The 20,704-nt window shown below is 37.9% G+C and overlaps 1 protein-coding gene across 3 annotated transcripts in view; it reads left to right on the top strand.

Moving 5' to 3' along the window:
* The window catches only part of LOC124155910 (small G protein signaling modulator 1-like), a 269,608-nt gene that overhangs the window by 134,556 nt on the left and 114,348 nt on the right, over nt 1–20,704 (top strand). For all 3 annotated transcript variants that reach the window (XM_046530127.1, XM_046530126.1, XM_046530125.1), the window contains exon 3: nt 4,463–4,538. In XM_046530127.1, the coding sequence (XP_046386083.1) occupies nt 4,463–4,538 (76 nt within the window). The remainder of the gene's footprint in view (nt 1–4,462; nt 4,539–20,704) is intronic.

Genomic DNA, 20,704 nt, shown 5'->3' with positions numbered 1-20,704 from the left:
AAACTTCTATATCTATCAAAGAATTTGTTTCGTGATGAAAGGTGGTTTCAAGTTGTTTGTGTACGTACTGTGACTTGTTTTATTATTATGAATAACACAATTAGAATTTTGTTGGTCCGAAGTGTATGTGAAATGCATTCACACATCCCCCTGCTGTTATTTTTATTTTGACGAACGACTTTGCTTAAACTATTTTATCCGATACGGAAAATGTCCTTTAATATTTTTCGAGAAGGAGGGCTGCACGACGTCGTTCCTCTCGGAAGTTATTTTGTTCTCGTAGTCAATCATTCAACGGAGAATCAATATCACGGGAAAATATAAAATGATGCGCAAAGCAATCACTGAAAAGAGAAAGGGAACGGACCCCCTTCTTTCCCCGACACCATGAAAACAATAACGTAGGAAATGATTGGGTCGAGTGACCCTTTAGAAATTCCACAACGGATCGTGGGCACAGTCGGAAATAAAAAAAACGGAACTGCTTCCGAAGGAGAAAAAAATGTATAAAATAATGGATTGAGGGAGCTGCGGAGCAAAACGACATAAGTGGGAGAGAGAAATAAATGAAAGCCGAAATGAATGGAAGGAAGAGAAGCTAGGAGAGAGGCAATGTGCACGAAAGGGGTATAGTGGGTTGTTTCATGCTTAATTTCACGGAATTTTTAACAAATTAATTAATTAAGAACTACTGGAAATTTTCCACATGCACTTTAACTGAACGACCGATTTCGATACAGTACCAGAAGGTAATACAAAATGTATGGAAACTGGTCTTGCAATTGAAGTATATGTGGAAAATTACCAGAAACTTTTAACTTACATTCATAAAAAGGGGGGGGGCTGCTGAGACCGTTAATAAGACTCATCACTCCCATTCGACGGGTCGTTTTCGTGCTTATTTATTGCTTAAAGCTTTCGCTTTTACCTTATAATTTTCTTGGCATATAAAGTAGATTGTATTTCGAGATTGAAAACCTTGCCTTCGCATTTTCTCAGGTATGAACTTTTATATTTAATTCGCGAGAAAGTGTAGATGTAAATCTACTCCACATGCCCTGAAATTTTCAAGATAATCGCTGATGCATGAAACTGATAATGTGCTGCAAAAAAAGAAGTACCAATCACGACCGGTCAAGAAGGAGAATTAATTTGGCGAAAATCATCACTGCTGAATATCACGATATCTCTTGTTGTAACTATTTGTTGGGCTGAGGGCATTTCTAGTCATCAGCATATTCTTGTTAGAACGTAGGTTTCCGCGGCGATGGTTTGATCTCTGCATTTCTTCAGGGTTTTCTTCCGCGTCAGCTTGTTTGTGGACAACAGTTTCGACCTGAAGACGCTGGCAGAATAGTCAGCGAAAATGTTATCCACAAACAAGCTGACGCAGAAGAAATTCCTGAAGAAATGCAGAGATCACCAGCATATTCTTCAGATAAATTTATTAGAACCATCTAAGTTAAAGTTGAGGAGAATAAGACTTCCGACCAGCCTTTTTCAGTATAGTTGCAAGTGGTTTCTGACCTCAAAACAATGATTAAAAGCTGTAACAGCAAAGATTAGTTCTTTTTCTTTGTAAGAAAACCAAATTCTGTGCTACATTTATGTACTATAGGTAATGCATTTATGAATATGTAGCAGCAGAATGGAATTTACGGACATGAGTTTTGTGCTCTTTCCTTTAATGCTCAAGGTTAGTGGATAAAGTTGAAACATATGTGCGTAGGTATAGTGCAAGCTTTAGCTTCATTTTCACTGTAGTAGCATTGCTTTCTGTTTTCATGCCTAGCTATTGTATTAATCTTTGATGCTGTTATGTACAGTTCATCGTTTTAGGGTCATAAATTATTTTCTACAGTTTTTAATGGCTTAAAAGAAAACTAATTTGAAAGTAGCTATTTTTTCCTCTTCAGAAACATAGAAAATATTTAGGGATGCATTTATAAATGCAATAATTTGATGAAGATGAAAAAGGGCTTTACCAGCAATATATTCGATTTATTTTTCCTGACCCCAATTATTTAATTATGAGTAACGTCTTGGAGTATAGTAACCTGAGAAGGTCAAATATTTCAGATAGATTAATCACTGGATGTAATAACTCACCAGTAATTTAGCAGGCACATTAGCTAACATCTCAGAGTGTCTTATTGTCATAGAAGGAGATCGTCGTATACCACTGAAATGTATTTCGTTTTCATGCAAAGAAAAAGAAAAAATCTTTGCTGTTGTACCTTTTAATCATTGTATCATTGTTTTAAGGTGGAAAACATCTTAAAATTATCCTGAAAAAGGTTGGTCGGAAGTTTTATTTTTCTCGAAATTGATGCTAAATTGAAACACTTTCCATTATGACGGTTCAAATGAATTTATCCGAAGAATAATGACTAGAAATGCCTTCAGTGCAACAAATAGTTAAAACAAGAGATATTGTGATATTCAGCAGTGATTATTTTCGCCGATTTGATTCTCCCTCTTGACCGAGTGTAACAACTGAGTATAGGTATATTCTCAGATATGAAATTTTATATTTGATACGCGAGAAAGTGTAGATGTAAATCTACTCCTTATGCCCGGAAATTTTCATGATCACTAATGCATGAAACTAGTAATTATTTTCAAGAAAAGAAGTACCAATCACGACCAGTTTTGATCACGATCATAGTCTTTTCCAGAAATGTTAAGCTCCGAAAAGGGATATTATAGGCAAGTGACGATCTGCTGCGAAACTTTCAGCTTAGATAGTGGGCCCCCTTGAAACAGTGAGCCCAGTGGAATTGAAAATTGAGCGAAATATTGTAGCTTGCGTCAAGTTGTCCCTCCCTTGTCTGACGGGGTAAACGGAGAGGGGGAAGGTCCAGGGGTCAGAAAGGAGGGATGTCGAGCCTATTGGAATGGGTGACTGTTTTTAATAGGGGAAGACAAGGATGGAGGAGAAGGTTGCAAAATATAAAAAAATGAAAGATTTCATTTATTCCCCGGCTGAAATCATTTTATCTCTTCCATTTTTTCCTCCTCTCGGACGAAGTTTACAAATATGTGACTTGGAAATGGTGGCTTATATTAGTCTAGTTTCAGTTTCCATTTTAATTAACATGGCGGGAGTTTTATGGCTCCATTTTCATCAGGAGAAGCGAAGCAGAGGCAAAAATGGAACGTTGGCCTTTTATCTGTTTTCCTCTGGAAGACTCCTCGTTTTTTTATTTTCAGTTGTATACGAGAATCTCCTACTCTAAGAATGAGACACATTCTGAGATGTTAGCTAATGTGCCTGCTTAATTACTGGTGAATTATATCTCCACTTTTTATTCTGTGTGAAATGTTTAATCATCTCAGGTTCACGAGTAAGTGGCTTAAGTTTTTAAGATGACGAAATTTTAGTGCATTAATTTATTCAACGCAAAAAAACTGCACTTATGCCTAAAGATTGGCTTAGTAACAATATTAATTAATTAATATCAAAGAACAATGAGAGCAACACTAAACAACGAAACAAGAGAAGCTAATCAGATGCAAAAATGAAATTTAGGGAGAGTTAAAGAAAAATGAAATCACTTTGTACTTTCCACACAATTTTAATATTAAGCGACCGGTTTCGACGTGTTCTACGTTATTTTCAAGCTAGACTGCCATCTCCAAACAAGCCAAAGTTCATTTTCATACTGCAAGGTGGGAAGGGGGGAAGTAGGTAATGTGGAAAGGAGGTCGGGTGAAGTTTGGTGGTTTGAGTGGTGGAGGTGGCGTACTATTGGGATCCGGGCGTGGAATTGGGCGGTATTGATTGGGGGAGGGGGGGAAGGTTAACACTGAGGAGTGATGACAAGTGGGTAGGCACAATGTCATTGATCAATGTCATTCACCTTCCATCAACTTCTTGAGGGAGAGGATAAAAACTAGGCTGCATGTATATTATTCCTTGTGTGAACTGCGTGTCTCAATACAAGAAGTGAAAAGTGCCGAGCACTGATGTTTTTTGTTCTTTTTCGTTTTGTGTTTTCCCTCAAGTTTTGTATTCTTCATTCAATCGCCTTCGTATAGTTTCATACGTATTTAAATACTGGAAGAAATGATTTATCAGTAAATATGATCTTGTTTTAGAACTTGTTGCTATGTTTAATTTTGCATTGAATTACTAGCTTAATAATTTGGTTATTATTTTGTCGTTAAATTGGTTTAGAATGGTAATAATTTTTTAGTTGACCAGGTTAAGTGAAATGAAATTAGTTTTTTAATGTATGGTTTCAGGAAGAGTCATTTCCCTTTCCCAAAGAAAAATTATTTCTTTACTCCTGCATGTGGTGGAACATTGTATATACTCTTTCGGAAGGAGCACTATAAGACAATCCCTGCCGGAAACGTTGGCGTGAGCCTTGACCTTTACCATTTCTTCGGTATCGCGTCAAGGCAGTTCTTATTGCGTGTTATCGTCAAATCTAACGGTAGACCCTTGTCTTTGCAGGTGAAACAGATTATGGAGGAGGCAGTCACGCGGAAGTTCGTGCACGAAGAGAGCAGCACCATCACTTCTCTTTGTGGTGAGTTCAAGTCTACTGAGCGGAAGGAATTCAATGCTTCCCCGAAAGAAATTTGGCGATGACTTTTTGGGGTGATGTAGATTCCACGTTTGGTAAAGAAGCGGAAAGCAAAATCATGTTTTCGTTATATATTTGATGCCTGAAGAGAGTGGTTTCAGGCTTATTCTGTGGTAAATGGTAGATATTTGACATTTTAAAAGAGGATGATCCACGATATAATTTTACAGGATCTAAATTTTATTGTAAATTTAATTTAATATCGTTATTACAATCAATAATTTCCTTATGTTATCCATAGGAATATCAATATTGTTTCTAAATCCAGTCGAAAGTTTATTGGAAGACACTATGTTAATATTAATTCTTATGATCTTACCTTTCACCAATTAAGCCTGAAACAGCTAAATTAGCCATTGAATCGAAACTGGTTGGTAGGAAAAGGGTCGTGCTGAGTTAAATTGCCTGACTTTTCCTTCAATATATTAGATAGCGCTTTCCATTACGTTAGCTTTAGCTGCCGGTGAAGTCAAAGCAAAAGTATGTGTAGCGGGCAGAAAGTTTACCTTTGAATTGTCTTTATAACGGGTCCGTTGTACTTGGCAAACCTAGCGGCTCGTGTTATACGACGCCATCATGGATGTAATTATCCAGCTGTGCACAACGTTTATGGTATATTACCATTATTCATATATTATCTGCCCCTCCTGTTTTAAAACTGTCTGCGAGTTTCGTTAAATTCAAGAATTAAGTCATGTATAAAATGCGTGGGAATAATGCTAGTTATTCTGTGTCTCTTGTTCTCAAGGGTTGTAAAAATAGAATCGTTGAAGCTTTTCTCTTGAATACACTAATGAAATAAGCTAAATGGCATCAGCATACGTTGTCCTCGTAAACGTGCTTTTTTCCAACGAGTGCAAAATAACTTGTCATCTTATTTAAAATGACGTCGCGTCACCTGTTTATGCTACTCTCGTTTTGCTTCATGCTGGTATTTTTAACTTTGCTCAATTCTAGTATTTTCCCATTATTTTTCGCCGGAAACTAGGTTAAAAGATTTAACTCGACCTTATAATGGCTGCATATTAAAAAAAGGCACTAGAAAATTTCGAGAACTCAATATCTGTATTCTAGCAGTGCCCAAGTGAAATAGTGCGTAAAAGCAAGCTTAAATGAGAATGCAGATTAGATACGTTGGAAATTATGGATAATGATGTTAATGAGTGCTGAGCATAATTACAGCTTCTGGAGAATGGGAAAATGTGTACTTAAGGTCATAATTATTTATGCATATTGTGTTTCTATTTTTCCCACGTAAAGTATCTATTCATGTGTAAACAAAAGTCAGTTACTTGAGCCTTGGTATGTATGACCTTTTGTTAGAAATAGGTACTGTTTCATCGTTGTACTTGTAAATATTGGCCTTTCATTTAATGCTAATTCCTATTTTCTTTTAAGTTTGGAAACATCTCTTCAGCGTCCTGGCAGCAGAGAGAATATTTTACTTTGAGCGGTTAAATAACACCAAAAAAAACACGTAATGGCCATGCATTGCTCTTAACTTTATGCGTATGTACATGAATTCATCCTAAATTCATTATTAGTCTATCCGTTGCAGATTACATTCTAATGGGCCCTATTCCAGAAGAGGAAGTAATTGGGCTCAAAAGCAATCATTCGAAATGAAATTTAATTGATCAAAATATCAATAATTTAACTAAAAAAATCGTAAAATTACAAGAATAGAACTTTCAGAGAAGTAGGGGAAGGCCATTTTTTTAACGATATTTTGTTCACTTGTATTTGGTTCCCGAAAATGACTGATTACATTAACGGAAGTAGCATATTAATAAAGGATAACTACGCCAAGGAGTCAGTAGACTAAAGAGGCGAGTCCCAGTCAAGATCGACGACCAAGGAGATCCAATATTCTTCGCCCGAGCCGAGAATGATTCTATAGAATATTCTATGAAATGTCTTTCACCGGGTGAGTGTTCTCGAGATGGATCGGTATAGCGTTTACACGATGAAAATTTCACGCGAGCCCGTCCTGTGCTTGTTTTAGCTCGGGCGACAGGGTTTCTTTTTCACCGTACCAGCCACGATATGCAGACCGCACACGTCTTCATCGCTCACCGAAGTCTCTAAGTCTTTGAAATATGTCCGCGATACGTGTGCTGGAAACGAGACTATTGCATCATGAGCATAGCTGCTCCTGGAATATTAATTTTTGAAAGTGCATCGCCTTCAGCCACCCTGGGGGAAGGGGGTAGAGGGTGCGCTAGAGAATGAATGGGAACGGTGGCCCTCCTCATCCTCGCTTGCGACGTGAAGCACACTAACATTTTCAGGTCATCGACTCAAGTGTTCCGGTTTGTTACGGCCAAGTCTCGCTAGTTTCAGTCCGGAGAGAGATACAGTAGCGTTCATGAGTCAGGAAGGTTTTTTTTTCAACATCCTTATACAACGCGTAATGTGGTCCATGGGGTCAAAAATAGAAAACTTACTCGACAGACGTACTTTTTCGTTTTTACGGGTGCCGTGTTGTAAATGGAGGATGACCTCCGGACGTATTTTAGAGGGAGCTCTTTTAGTCTCAGTGCCTTGGAGTGGAAGTATATCCTCTGGTCCGATCTCTTGACTGGTGAAAATTACATGGAGGAAATGCCAACCTGTTTGACCTGGGATGGTTCCCCTTTATTGGGATGTATGACTGAAATGAGCAAAAAAAATAATGGAGATAATGAACTGAGATAGTTTGTTGTTCCATATTATAAAAAAAACTTTACTTCAGGACCCGAGTTTCGTCATTATCATCGTCGACATCATTTAGAACTGCGAATTCAAATGGTCTGAAAGTCAGAGAAGGCTGCATTAGAGGAGCAGCACGAAGATTTTTTTTGGTAATTATTGGCACGGAATCACCAATGTTACCACGATTCATGTTGATTATGATGATGTCGATCCTCGATTTTTTAATGTGGAACGACGAAGCATCTTTGCTCAGTACTTTCATTATGAAGCAGTTCCACATAGTCAGTTTTTTTAAATACAGTACAATTTAAAGTTACTTTGCCTTTGATATTGAAATTGCTTTTATCATTAGGAGATTTGTGCTCCAATTTTCATTGGTCTGTTAGTCGTCACTTTAATATTTTTAATTAAATTTCGGTGTAGATCCAATTTCTAAAACGTGCTCTGTCAGTAGCCGTAAGCATTGAGTTCCCATAGTTTTTTTCTTTAAAAATGCGCTATATTGTAATATTTTCTCATCTGACCGTGGGTATCAACAAAAAACTTTCTTTTAATTATATATTAGACTGTTTTATCAAGGAAAATTTTTTATTGGTGTTTTGCTATTTTCATTTCGTGTTGGGGTTCCCAAAAGGAAGAAATTCAGCCATATGATATTCCTAACTCCTCACGTGGTCACCCAACCTCACATATGGGTGCTTAATATTTTACAAGGGGTGGGCTAATCTATTTATACCGCTTTCCGTTCCGCATTAAAACCTCTCGTAATGTCTGCCGTTGGTTCGTGACTAGTCAGAATGGGAATTGCTTTCCGGCCGTCTGGCTGTGCCCTTTTGCCCTGGGAAGCATTCAGAGAACGTGAAATCGACAGGAGGGGAGGATTTTTAAAAAAAGGGGTCTTAGGGAATACGAGAAAAGAGGACAGCCACATCTTCATCACACGTATAACCAAATTACACATTCACCTCTCGACCGAATCTAAAAACTTTCTCCTATAATTATTTGAGTTCGTTATTATATTTTCCATCGTGGGGAATAGTAAATTGGGCAGGAAAAGAAATCAATAGTCTTTTCTCCTCTACTCTCTTCTTTTTGCAAGGTCACCTAACATTTTCTTCGCTCGTTTTCCACCTTTTTAGGCGAGGTACCTCAGAAGCTTCTCCTGTCATCCAGCCGAGCCCTAGTGTGTCCTTTTTTCGTCCTTTTTCTTATCAAAGTCTTCTGTTACGGAAAAAATTCAATTTTTCAACCCCACCAAGATCCATTCAATTTAGTAATTTTGAATCACTAAGAATTCGAGAGAAATTTACGGAATTTTGTCAGGCAGTTCATTTTTTTTAAATATGTGTTGATGATTCAGTTCGGGCTTTTATTTCATAAATTCTATTCATTCTTTCAGTAGGGTTTTGTACGGTCATTCTATCTAAATGTGTGTCTGTATTTTTGGATACTTTCCCGCATTGGTTAAAATATTCGTATAATACCATAATATAAGAAATCCAAATATTTTTGTGGTAATTGATGACTGACAATTGTTTACGGGATATATTTCATTTATTTTCACTTCTAGCAGGTTAAAAGAGGTACGTGAAAGATAAGTGAAATTACGTGGATAAATAAATGATATTCTTCCTCATCAATCACATTTTTTATTCTTTTGAGGAGTGCCGAGTGATATTTTAGTGCCAAAAAAGGTGTGAACGACACTTGGCTCGTGAAACTTAAAACTTCTAAAAAAATTCTTCTGTAACGTTATTCTTCGTCTGTTAATTTTATCGCGACCTCAATTTGCTGCAGCAGCAATGAATGCTGCTGCTTGAATTAGACTTTAAAGAGAATATTTCCAGGAATTAATGTATTCTGTGCCTTGAATTTGCCGTTCTGTATGATTTTTCAATACATCAAGGAAGTAACAAATAATCTGCGGCGTATTGGATTTTACTTCACAATAAGGTTGACGGAGGGAGCTGTATTTGTGCTAAAAATTTCTAGACTTTGCATTTTGTCTTCATTCATGTGGCGTTCGCGGAACATTGGCATTCTTTGGAGAGTCGTTAACCTTTCAATTCCAAAATAATACCCCTAATTGGGTCGGTGTTCATTTGTGGGATAATCCAAGCGTGAAATGTTGACTGCTTGTTAATGTAAAGGTTACGATTCCAAATGCCACCGCTGATTTTCGTGCCGTCGCGGAGTTAATTAAAATCTGGGAGAAGATCATCCATCCTTCCTATCCCGAGCATCTTGAGGTCGAACGTCTCGGAGGATTCGGATAATGAGTGAGGAACGCTCATTTGTCGTTGTGAATCCGAATCTCTTTGTAATTCCTTCCTGTTTCTCTGAAAAGTCTCGTTGGTGTAAAATTTGAGTATCGTGTTGGGTAAATTAGGTATTAAATAATTGACTATGTGTTTGAATGGATGAGGTTTTGTTCAATATTTTAAAAATTTTAAGTTGAAAGGAGCATATTGTTCAAGGGAAATGATATTAAAGGAAATGAATCGCCAGCATACTCATTTATTTAGTCGAGTTTTGGAAAGAGTGGAGTCAAATTCTCGTATGTTTCATAGTATCCTCTATATTATTTCTACTGTAGGTATAGATACCTTTTTTCAACTCATACTCAACCAAACTCTACAAAGGAGGACCAAAAAGCACAGAATTTATCAGAGAACATGCGAGGGCATATCTTACTGCCTAAATATTGCTATTTTTTCCTAAAATTGGTTTTAAAAAATGAAAAAAATAATCGATTCCGGCAAGATTGTCCTCATCCCAAGAATACAGTTAACGCTGTCGGATCCCATCATGACTTTTAATTTGACTCGCAGACAATTTCCCATTAAGGTTTCCTATGCGACGACTATTAAAAAGGCTCAGGGTAAGACTTTGCAATGAGCTGGCTTATTCCTGCCTGACCCTGTATTCTCTCATGGCCAACTTTATGTAGCATTCTCTAGGGTAAGATCTTTTCAAAATATTTTTGTAAATATTAAGGAAAACGCTAAACAAGTATTAACAGAGGATGGTGTTAATTACTTCAAAAGAGCGGGGGAAGCCCGCTGGGAGCGGGCGCATCACGCTCGTTATATCATTAATATTATAATAAATTCATATTATTGCACTAATGGCGAATGCAGCTTCAATTGAATATTTCCTCACTCATCTTATATCTTTAGTGTTTCGACCGATGCATATGTATGGTAACTTGCCTACATAATATGTCTAATGCATGTTTAATATCCAATAAATAGTCGTTTCCTGATTTTTAGGCAACTAAACAGTGGCAGAATATTTTTACCTATGCTGTCGTTATCACAAAGTATTTGTGGTTGATTCATTTTATTTGTATCTGTGATAGTGTCATCATTACGATATCTTTTATAAAATGTTGACACTCAAGCATGCAGAATTTTCAAAAAAATTCTGCTTAAATTTTATTACTCGGAGAAAGTTTTGAAATTTGAATCGCAGCGTGGTGTCTCCATCTGCCGTGCAGCGCGAGTAGTGCTTACTAGCATTCTCTATCTTCGTTTTACAGTTCCAATATAAGAGCGCTAATGTTGTTGACGCTGCCAAAGATGATTCGTCTTATTATATTCAGCGGCGTCTAAGTCATGTATCTTTCTTCAAGTGGTATCTGTATGGGTCTTATTTTGAGTTTACTTGCCTTATTTGGAGATGATAGCTTATTTCTGTGTAGTTTAGGTAGCCTAAGTATATATTTTTTCTGCTTCGCGTTGGTGGAATTACTATGCCATTCAACCAGTTTGTATTCGAAATTGTTGGCTCCACCATTGGCGTACATATACGTGATTGTGGATTTCAAATGAATATTCCAGTCCTGCGTTTTAGTTTTCACTGATTTTGCATTATTTTGGTTCACTCATTATCCCGCGTGAAACGGAAAATCAATATTTGTCGATTATTTTTATGCCATTGGTAACGGGAGCAGTCATTCGCTTAAAATTATTAAGTAATTATTCATTCATACAATTATACAGTGTAAATATATTCAATTTATTGTGTTCCGCATTTCAGTTCTTCTATTCCCTGAAATATAAGAAATGAGTAATACCCAATGAGAATGGTATTGTTATTGATCAAATGCTATTCTGAATCGACTAGATGAAAGCATCATAATGTATCGGTCACTTAAAAACTCTCAGGTTCATCGCGAGGACCTTATTTATTTTATTTAGGTTTTTTTACAAGTAGTTCGCCCTTATATTTGTTTGTTAATCTGCTGTAATTTATACCCATTATTTTTTGTTATTAAATTTTATTCAAATAATCGAGCGACTTTCGAGTTTTCCCTGTGCTCATCATTTATTGCAATAAAGTATTCATCAGTAACTGCGGACATCGTCATTTCCCTTCTCTTAAATCACTCCCACTCCCTTTCAATAAATTCTGCTTCATTTCAGTGAAGATAATAGTCAAAGCTCCCATAATTAAAGATCAGTCATGCTGAAATGGTGGAAGTAATTGGGCGAGCGATTCAGCCATTCGTGAACTTTAGTGGCCCTGCTCTCATTTTATCCTCGGATTAATATGTCAAGCATATTGGGAAGTTTTGTGAAAATGACTCTATGTATATTTCATCGCAAAATCCATTGCTAGTAAATTGATGAAACGAAGACGCTTAGTGCACGTATCTATTGGAGCAAATTACTATATTTCAACTGGTAAAAATTTTACTTGGTCTGCAGTGTGACTTATTTTTTAGTTAATTATTTCCTTTTTTCATTTGATAGTCTTCTCTTAGTGCATTTGTCTTACACATAACGCTCAAAATTAAGATTTAAAGCACTATTTGGGTGGAGAGGTAAAAATGAGACTGAGTTATACCGATCACTGTACTATAATATATCGCTATTCTATACTTTAAAATTTGCCGTAAGGTAGTGAAATAAAATTCACTATCTAATATTGCATGAGGCAAATTCTATAACAACCGTATTTACTTTTCACTGCTATTAATTCTTTAACGGGATATGTAGTTAAAAATGAACCATGGTATTGAGATAAGGATGTTGGAATATTTTTGGTGGGAAATGAGGATACACTAATCTTTCTGGTCAATTGCAAATCGCAAAGAATTTCCGAAAATTTTAGGGGTATTCATGCTTTATTATAACGCAGGGATCCAATGATCGTGGAATCATCAAGGAGTATCGTTTTTACTACCTATTCCTTAGGATTTAAATCAAATTACATGATGAGCATGCCACAAAGGAAGAAAAGCAGTAGTAATTTATCTCATTAAGGATGTCTTTAGCGAAGGCCAGCTTAGGAGTACCCAAATGATGTTAATGGCAGAACAGCACCTGCCTAACTTTTTTTCAGATTAAAAATCTTGCCTTAAAAAAAATCATTTAATAGTTTGTCTTCGATAGATATTTGAGTCATTACACCGTTTATTGTGGGAAACGATGCAACAAGTACTTTATGTTCGTAGCGGGCTATGACCATCATCGGGTTTCTCTCCGAACTTGTTCTCCTTGCTTGAACTCATTAAAATACTGATGACGCTCCCTGGAACGCAAGAGATAATTAAATTAGTAAAAGTGAAATTTGTGCGTTATATTCTATTAAACGATATAAAAAGGAATTTATGTTTAAAAAAATAAGTTGGGAAGAAACCCCAAATTAAAGAACTAACTGGAATAGACGTCTCCCAAACTCTATCAATGCATCAAGTGATGGAATTCAAGTGATAACGATTGCCTCTGCGGAGTTAAACATATCTCACATCTTAAAGTAAACCGTCTTCAATAGATCTTGCATCGAATGCTACATTTCGTGTTTCCGAGACTGTACATTCGCCTAGTCTAGAAAAAAAACGCCACCGAAAAGAGAGGTAAACGTGCTCTCATTCTGTGAAAATTTTCTCGCTTGTCACGTTTATAGCCTCCGATTTAACCCGTTAGAGTCACTCCGTACGTTTCGTTGGCGTCGGCAGATTTTTTTCCGCGAGGATTTTCTTGTTTTATTATTTTCTGTTTTCCTGCCCGTCGACTCCGAGGGAGCCGAACAGACGCGGGGAAAATGTTCCGCACCCTGGAGCGGACGCGGCAAGCCGCGCCGCTCTTCGCAGCACCGCGGCGGCGCGCTTGAAGTTTGAGAATTCACATCACGTTTCCTCGTGATGGTATTCTTTTATCCGAGAATGCGAGCGACCCTTCATTCTTTCCAATCCGAAGGACATACACCCTAGTTCTCCCCTCAACTCCCTGGTACCCTGAAGCCTCCTTCGATACCCCTTGGACGACCCCGGGGCATGTGAGGTTATTTTCTCCTGCTTCTCCCTCTCCATCCTCCCAACTGATTCGGAAACGTCTTTGTTGGCGTCTTTCTTCAGGAAAGGATTTGTCTTCCCATCTTTCTCTCGGTGCGTGTTGAGAGTCGGTCGCCCCATAAATCCTCCCACACCTCTCTACAGTTTTGGCTCAGAGCCAGATTTCTTGTCCCTTATCGACCACTTTTTAAAAGAGTCATTTTAAGTAATCTTTCCTGAATAAATGCACTGGAAATAAGCTGTAAATAACAAAATATGAGCTATCTTTTGCTTATTTAGAGTGACTTTTTATATCATTGATGTCCAAATCGATTATTATTTTATCGCCTAATGTACTATTGGAGATAAAATGCCTTTTGTGCTTTTTCCGTAATCATTCACAGTTAAAATTGGCGCCTGGTGATAATTATGAGCACTTCGTTTCGCTGTATTCAAACGGGAATACTTATGATAGCCTGCATTCTGGGAAGAGCTGTTGACCTTTTTTAGAATTGAACATTTTTATATTCGCTGATTTTTTTAAAGCCACATTTATTTCCATTAACTTCGTTTTGAGAGGTAGGTTTAGTCTAATTTAAGTCTTCTGTTCCCTTGAAAAAAGTGAAAAAAATCCTTCGGCACTTATATTTCTTTATGGAGAAAACGAAAAATTGTAGTTTTATAAAAAAACTCACATGCTAACTAAAGTTGTGTACCTTCCTCTAAAGCCTAAACGAACTCTGCGATTACTGGAAAGTTCAAGTGGTAGAATTCATGGTACGATTTCGGAATACCCGGGTTCGAATCCTGATTTTTCCTCTGCAATTCTTCCATATTTCGTGCTCCCTTTCTCGTGTCTCTCGGTAAAGAATGTCGCCGGCTATTCCACGGTTATTTCCTTGAATTGTATTTTTGATTAACTCTCTTGGGTTCTTAGACCCGGCTACAGCATATGTGCTGTGGCACTATTTACACAAACATGCTGCCCTGCGGCATTGCATGTCTGGCAGCAATAATCATCTTCGCCTCCATCGCCAACTAAGCTACGGAAAATAATACGATGAATTGCTATTTCAACTATTAGAATACCTTTTACCAATATGGGAGACCTGAGCTCGAATCCCGATCAAGTAAAATAATTTTTACTCTGCGTAATTTTTGCAGGTTGTGTTTAGTAGGTTGCGCGCAAAAATTATCGAGGAAGTTTTAGTTAAGACTTTCGCGGGTCATGTGATGTCCAGTGATGTTGTTTCAGAGTAAACCATGTCACAGATTAAAAATATGCAGTAACAGCTCGTCTTCGTAGCTGGTGACTTCATCTGGGTATACACTGGTATACCCAGAGTTTAACCTTGGTTAACATTTACCCTGAGGAAGTCTCTAACAGTGGCGGCGACACTTTTGGTGCGTTTTTTTCAGTTGTGACGCGAATCTATCCAAGATAACATCGCTGGACATTGGGGATGTTAAAAATAATATCGGGGGATTTCGGCGTGACAGAAAGAAAGGCGCCGTGCACGTGAAACATCTGACGGAATCGAACAAATCTATATTGACACTTATGTTTTTTTACCTTCACGTCATTTTCACCAGAAAAATGGACGAGCCAATAAAATCTGGATTCTTTACGTTGGAGAGAACTTCTGCAAACAAGTTTGGATCCCAAATTTGGTTATCTGTCTCATTAAAGTGTATTCGGTTGACGACTGACAGCGTTAAATTCGAGAAATCTCCTCGTTCCCTCAAGTTCATTGAAAGTAACACATTTTCTACATTTTATTTTCCCATTATAGAACTTTCCCTGATTATGTTCCTATCCTCGTCCCATCTCTTTCCTCAAATCTTCGATTCCCTCAACGCAGATGATCGGCCGAACTCTCCGCATATTTTTTTCCTGCTTTCCTTTTCTCTTCCTGCTTTCCGTGTTTTTGTATTCCTAAATCCCATTCTTGTGCCAACTTTTACCCACTCCAGCCTGCTCCATCGTGTTCCGCCATCTGTATAACGTCCACGCGTCTGCCGCTCCTGTTTTGATGGCCCTCGTCGTCTTGGAACGGGCAAATCGGGTTAATCGAGTTTTTCAGGTGCATTTGCTGCCGCAGGTGCACACGAAAAGGATCTGTTCCTCCGCGATGCATCGAATGGGAATCGAATTGTCCCCATGCCGCGGAAAGCTAGAAGGGAAAAAAATATGAAATTCCGGCTTTAATTGTAGAACTTGTGAGAAGACATTGTTGCACAAATGGCGCGTGAGTCGTTTTAATGTTCCACACGTGACGTGTATGATAAAGAAGGTTCCTGACCCCGCATAATTCCGGAATAGAAAATGAACTATTTTATTTTCCATCTGCATGTTGCATAAAATCTTTGAAATTTTCATGGAATTGATATTTCTAACGCAGAACCTCGATAAAAAGATATGCTTCATCGGTCTTTGTGATATTAGTAAGAGTTATATTTTTTCGTGAAACTTTTTTTGCATTTTTTGTGTTCTGATTTTAGCATATTGTAACTTTTTTGTTTTCTCCTTTATATGAATTTCGTATGGAGAAAAATAGAGTGGTTTCCTATTATTTTTTTATTGCCTAAATCGAAAGATTATTACTCCTGGAGTTCGCATTTCACGCTTTTAGATTTTCGAATGACGATATCTATTTTTCGCGATTAAACGAAAATTGATAATTTTCAAGCGCGCGAAAACGCAATGGCTAAGTAGGAATGATGGGAAAAGTCCGTGTGACGTCGTTCTGGTTCCTCCTGCCGCCCTGTGAGGTGACCTTGAGGCTAGGCTTGAGCGCTGATACGACGCAGGTAGCGGAGTACCCTGCTAGCAGCTAGCGCTTGGCTTAAATATGGATTATTACTATCTTATCAAACGGAGGAAACTTTCCGACCTTAGACAATTTTAATAAGTGATTATTAAGAGATGTTTCCCTGAGCTCTGTGACTCATTCATGCATTGGTAATCTCAGGCGATGTAAAACTCCCATCCTCTCGTGTAGAAACTAGGTCCCTGTGAGGTCACGTGGAGTGGAATCGCATGGGCGCCAAACTGGCCTTTTTCAAATGCGGTTAATATTTACCATTCCCATTCGTCTAAACTGGGATTTCTAAAACAAAATAATTTGTGTATTATGAATACACTAATTGTTGGTAAGGAATCGCAATCAATGCCTTTCGTTTTCCTTGATGGAGGAAACTACCCTATTCCGTTTAATCGGTAAACAAACTGGTTTTAGAGCGGACATGAACGTAAAATGATTGCAGGTTTTAGGTTCTCAAAGTGATTCTAGTCTCAAGTCGGTCTGTCAAAATCAAATTTATCCCTCCGGATGGTAGCAATTAACTTTTCCGTCATTCCTTGGATGTCACGGCGAAGTTGAATTGATGAGTGAAATTCGAAACTTATTTCCGTCACCCATGTTCGTCGTCCCGAGTTCCGTCACCCATGTTCCTAAGATCAAAACTCGGCTAGACTTTCCTGGAGGTTTAATGGAAAAAATATTAAAATATTTTTTTTCAATTTCAGCAAATGGAAAGACAATTCAAACGGAAGATTCGGCGCGACGTAATATGAGATGGTTCCTTTTCGGAATGCCGCATTTTTTCATGATGAGTCAGGTTCCACTGGCGAGAGATATCAACTGTCACGCTGGTAAAATTGTTCCGAAGTCAAAGACCAAACCAAACGTAAGTGAAACCTTCTCATGGAGGAAGGCATCAAATTATTAATAAAAATCAAAACAGAAAACATCTGCCGCAGCTGTTTTCACGATGGCGACAAAAAGGACTTGGTCCCACATCCTAAATTTAGGATTCAAAAGAAATGGAGTGAAATGTTATCATTATATATGGACTAACGTGGGAATGAAATGTGTCCCTCGAAATGAATGAAAATGTATTATTCTTTGCTCACGATTAACGTATGTATCAGGGCGTACAGTCTTGAAAATATTTAAATGAAATAACTTCCAGCAATGATCTACTACAACCTTTAGTGCGGGAGATATTTTTGTCCTGGGATTTTACACTTGTGCCCATTTGCGGGTGACTGTTTGAAGGCTCTGGTTTTTTTAAGGTTTGTCGCCGGAAAGCGAACGCCCATTCTTCATAATTCGGTCGTAGTCACGTGAATGTGGTGCTCAACTCATATGCCTCGGGGCATCCTAAATCCGGGAACAAGCGGATGCTTCTGGAGGAGCCCATTAAAGCAAATGAAGTTAATATCTCTAGGGTTTAGTGATCTTTAGCATCTTCAGACGATATCAAGAATTATCTTTCGTGATTACTACACAGTTGGCTTGCGAAAACAATTCTTACCCGCAATTTTTAATAACATGGTAGAAATGAAACTTTGGGAAAAATAATTTATTTTCAATTATTATTTCTAAATTATTAAGTTCCCCCAAACACCGTTGACCAACTTGCTTTCAATTATAATTATAAGTCAATTTTTTTAACTGAAAGAATCTCGCGTTACCATGGGGAAGAAAGATATAGGAGCATGGTCTAAAAGAAATATACCATTTTACTGAATGACGCGTAGGAATTGAAGGGTGCAAGTCGCAGATGTTACCCTTCTCCTTGAAAATGTTGCTTTAGACGTCGAATTGTACTATGTTTTTGCACGATTAACATATGTACTGAGCGTTAAGTCTTGAAAATATTTAAATGAAATACCTTCCAATCCTTATCTGCCGCGATCATTAGTACGGGAGATATTTTTCTCCAGCAGGGATTTTACAGTTACGCACATTTGTTACGCAGCTTTGCCTTTTTCCTTGAAAATGTTGCTTTAGACGTCGAAATCGGTCGACAGCAGTCATTGGCGATGGCATTACAACAGTAATAGTTGATTTGAGTATTTATGAAGAAAGGTACATCTGAGTATCAATTAAAGCTAAATGTTTTCTTTTTAACTAAAGCCTCGTTTACGCGTCGAAGGCGATTACCAAAGCAGCCGTGCTCGACTCCTGCATGCTGTCAGTGCCGATGAAAAAAATCTAAGAGAGAAGTGCTCTATGTCACTGTTGACACATGAAAGTTGAGCGCGATACTCGGCTGCCATATCACTCATCGTGGACGTGAAAACTAGGCGTTACGGCAATATAATAGCAATTGACTCTCATGACTGGTGGAGTTCCGCTGTAACAACCTTTTGATCACTCTGCCACTTGGGTAACAGTCATCCACGTGGACATATAAGAAGGTCGAATGCGTCATCGATTGATTCTTAAGTGACACTCTCGAGATCGAGTGAAAATAAAAGCATTTTAATGAGGTAGGCACATCCAAGCTGCCAAGACAAATAGCGTGAAACCGGTGTCATCAGTGGACAAGAAAGAGATGGCTCGAGGTCGAAGATCCCCCACGAGTTGACTCTCACTCTTTTCCTTAGCCATTCGAAGGGATTACAGGATCAGCATCGCAAGGTGAAGGGCAGGGGAGGGAAAGGAGAGAGAGAGAGAAAGTCACAGTCCTTTCTGCCCTCCCGTCAGTTTGTTTATCTTCCTTCCTTGAGCGCTCGCAAGGAACTTCTCGCTATTAATTAGTCCGCCGTCCTTACTCGGCAGTGGATAAGACAGGGTCAAGGAGGCGGGAGGTGAGTCTCGACCCAGCTATAAAGGGAAGGCTGAGGAAAATAAGTAGAAGAGAAGCGGGGCTCACAGCTTTCTGCATAGCCGGTGCTTTCATTTCCGTTCGTTTCACTAAAATTACCCTCTTCAGCGGTAGATGAATTGCAGATATTCACGGCTTTTGCAAGTTATGAATTGCTTGTAGAACCATTCTGAAAAAATTCATGCTTTCAAAATAACTGATCTGAATTTCGAAAACTTTCAGTGAAGTTTAGTGACGGATAGGACATAGTTGCGATGTCGTAGGAGATTGTAGCGGCGTATCCGGGACAGAACTGAGACACCGTTTGCAGCCTCAGCGACGACGAGAGAAATGGCGTGATAAAAAAAGACGGAGAGTGAATTAAAATAAGGTGTCGCTTCGACTTTTTTCGAAGCAGAAAATTTCCTGTTTTTAATCGAAGAAATACGGACTAAATTAACTGTGGAACACCGACCTTGGATGACTCTATAATTAATTACTCTATAATTAATGTGGTGTTATTGATTACGAAAAGCTGGCACGTGCAGCATGATTTGCCTTAAAGCGACCTCTGGTGTCAAAGTTATTAAATATTATTTATACATATGTAACACCTCTTACTAAAAGAAAAAAAATCCTGTCAAAAAAATAAGGTCATAGCTTTTTTATTATAATCATAAGTCATAATTATTTTACTTGTTTAAACATTAAGATAACTCGTTTCCAGTCTTATCTTTCTGCTCAAAACTAAAATTTTATAAAGCCTTGAATCATTTCGGGTATAAGGAGATCCCCTATCTCTTTTCTTTATTGCTTCTGTCCAGCCATTTAAAACATTTTTAGCGTCTCAGTAATGATGCTTCACTATAAAACTGCGACTGATTATGGACAGTTTTCTACCGAGAGGAATCCCAATTCATTCATTAAAATATATTTGCTGAACCTCGGTTGAATCTTGTCTTGTATAATACAACGTCTATAGACAGTAATAGAAATGTGCTGCCTTCAAAGAGAGGTTTAATTCTCGCAGCAGTTAGCAGCTAATAGTCAACTCGATTCTCTCGGCTTCTTAAATCTCCCGGCTTATTGAGGTGGTTAAACCTCAATGATTGTAAATACGCCCCAGATCAAGTAATCACACTACCGATCCTGAGTAATTTTTTCTAGAGACTTCCAGTTGGAGGGCAACATTATAATTCTGCAATGGTAATTATTAAGGCTAACTTTGAAATAACACGTCATTTACCGCAGTATCTTTTAATTCTCATAATATCATTGCGACGATGAAGATGTTAATTTTTCTTATGTTAATTTTCATTAGAAACTATAGTTCATGGTAGGTACTTACAACTACCATTAAGTAACTATTTGTGAAGTAAGTATCCCCAGAGATAATAAACTTATTTTGATTATTTTCAAAGTCTATTGAGAACTGCTTTTCTTCATTCATGTAAAATAACAATTTTATAAGAGGAATCAGAAAAAGAAACGGCGAAGATCAAATTTCGCCGCTTCACTTTAATCACAAAAGGTAAAT

This window comes from Ischnura elegans, chromosome 3 (assembly GCF_921293095.1).
Source record: "Ischnura elegans chromosome 3, ioIscEleg1.1, whole genome shotgun sequence".
Classification (NCBI taxonomy): domain Eukaryota; kingdom Metazoa; phylum Arthropoda; class Insecta; order Odonata; family Coenagrionidae; genus Ischnura; species Ischnura elegans.
This window is presented reverse-complemented; position numbering and strand designations above follow the sequence as displayed.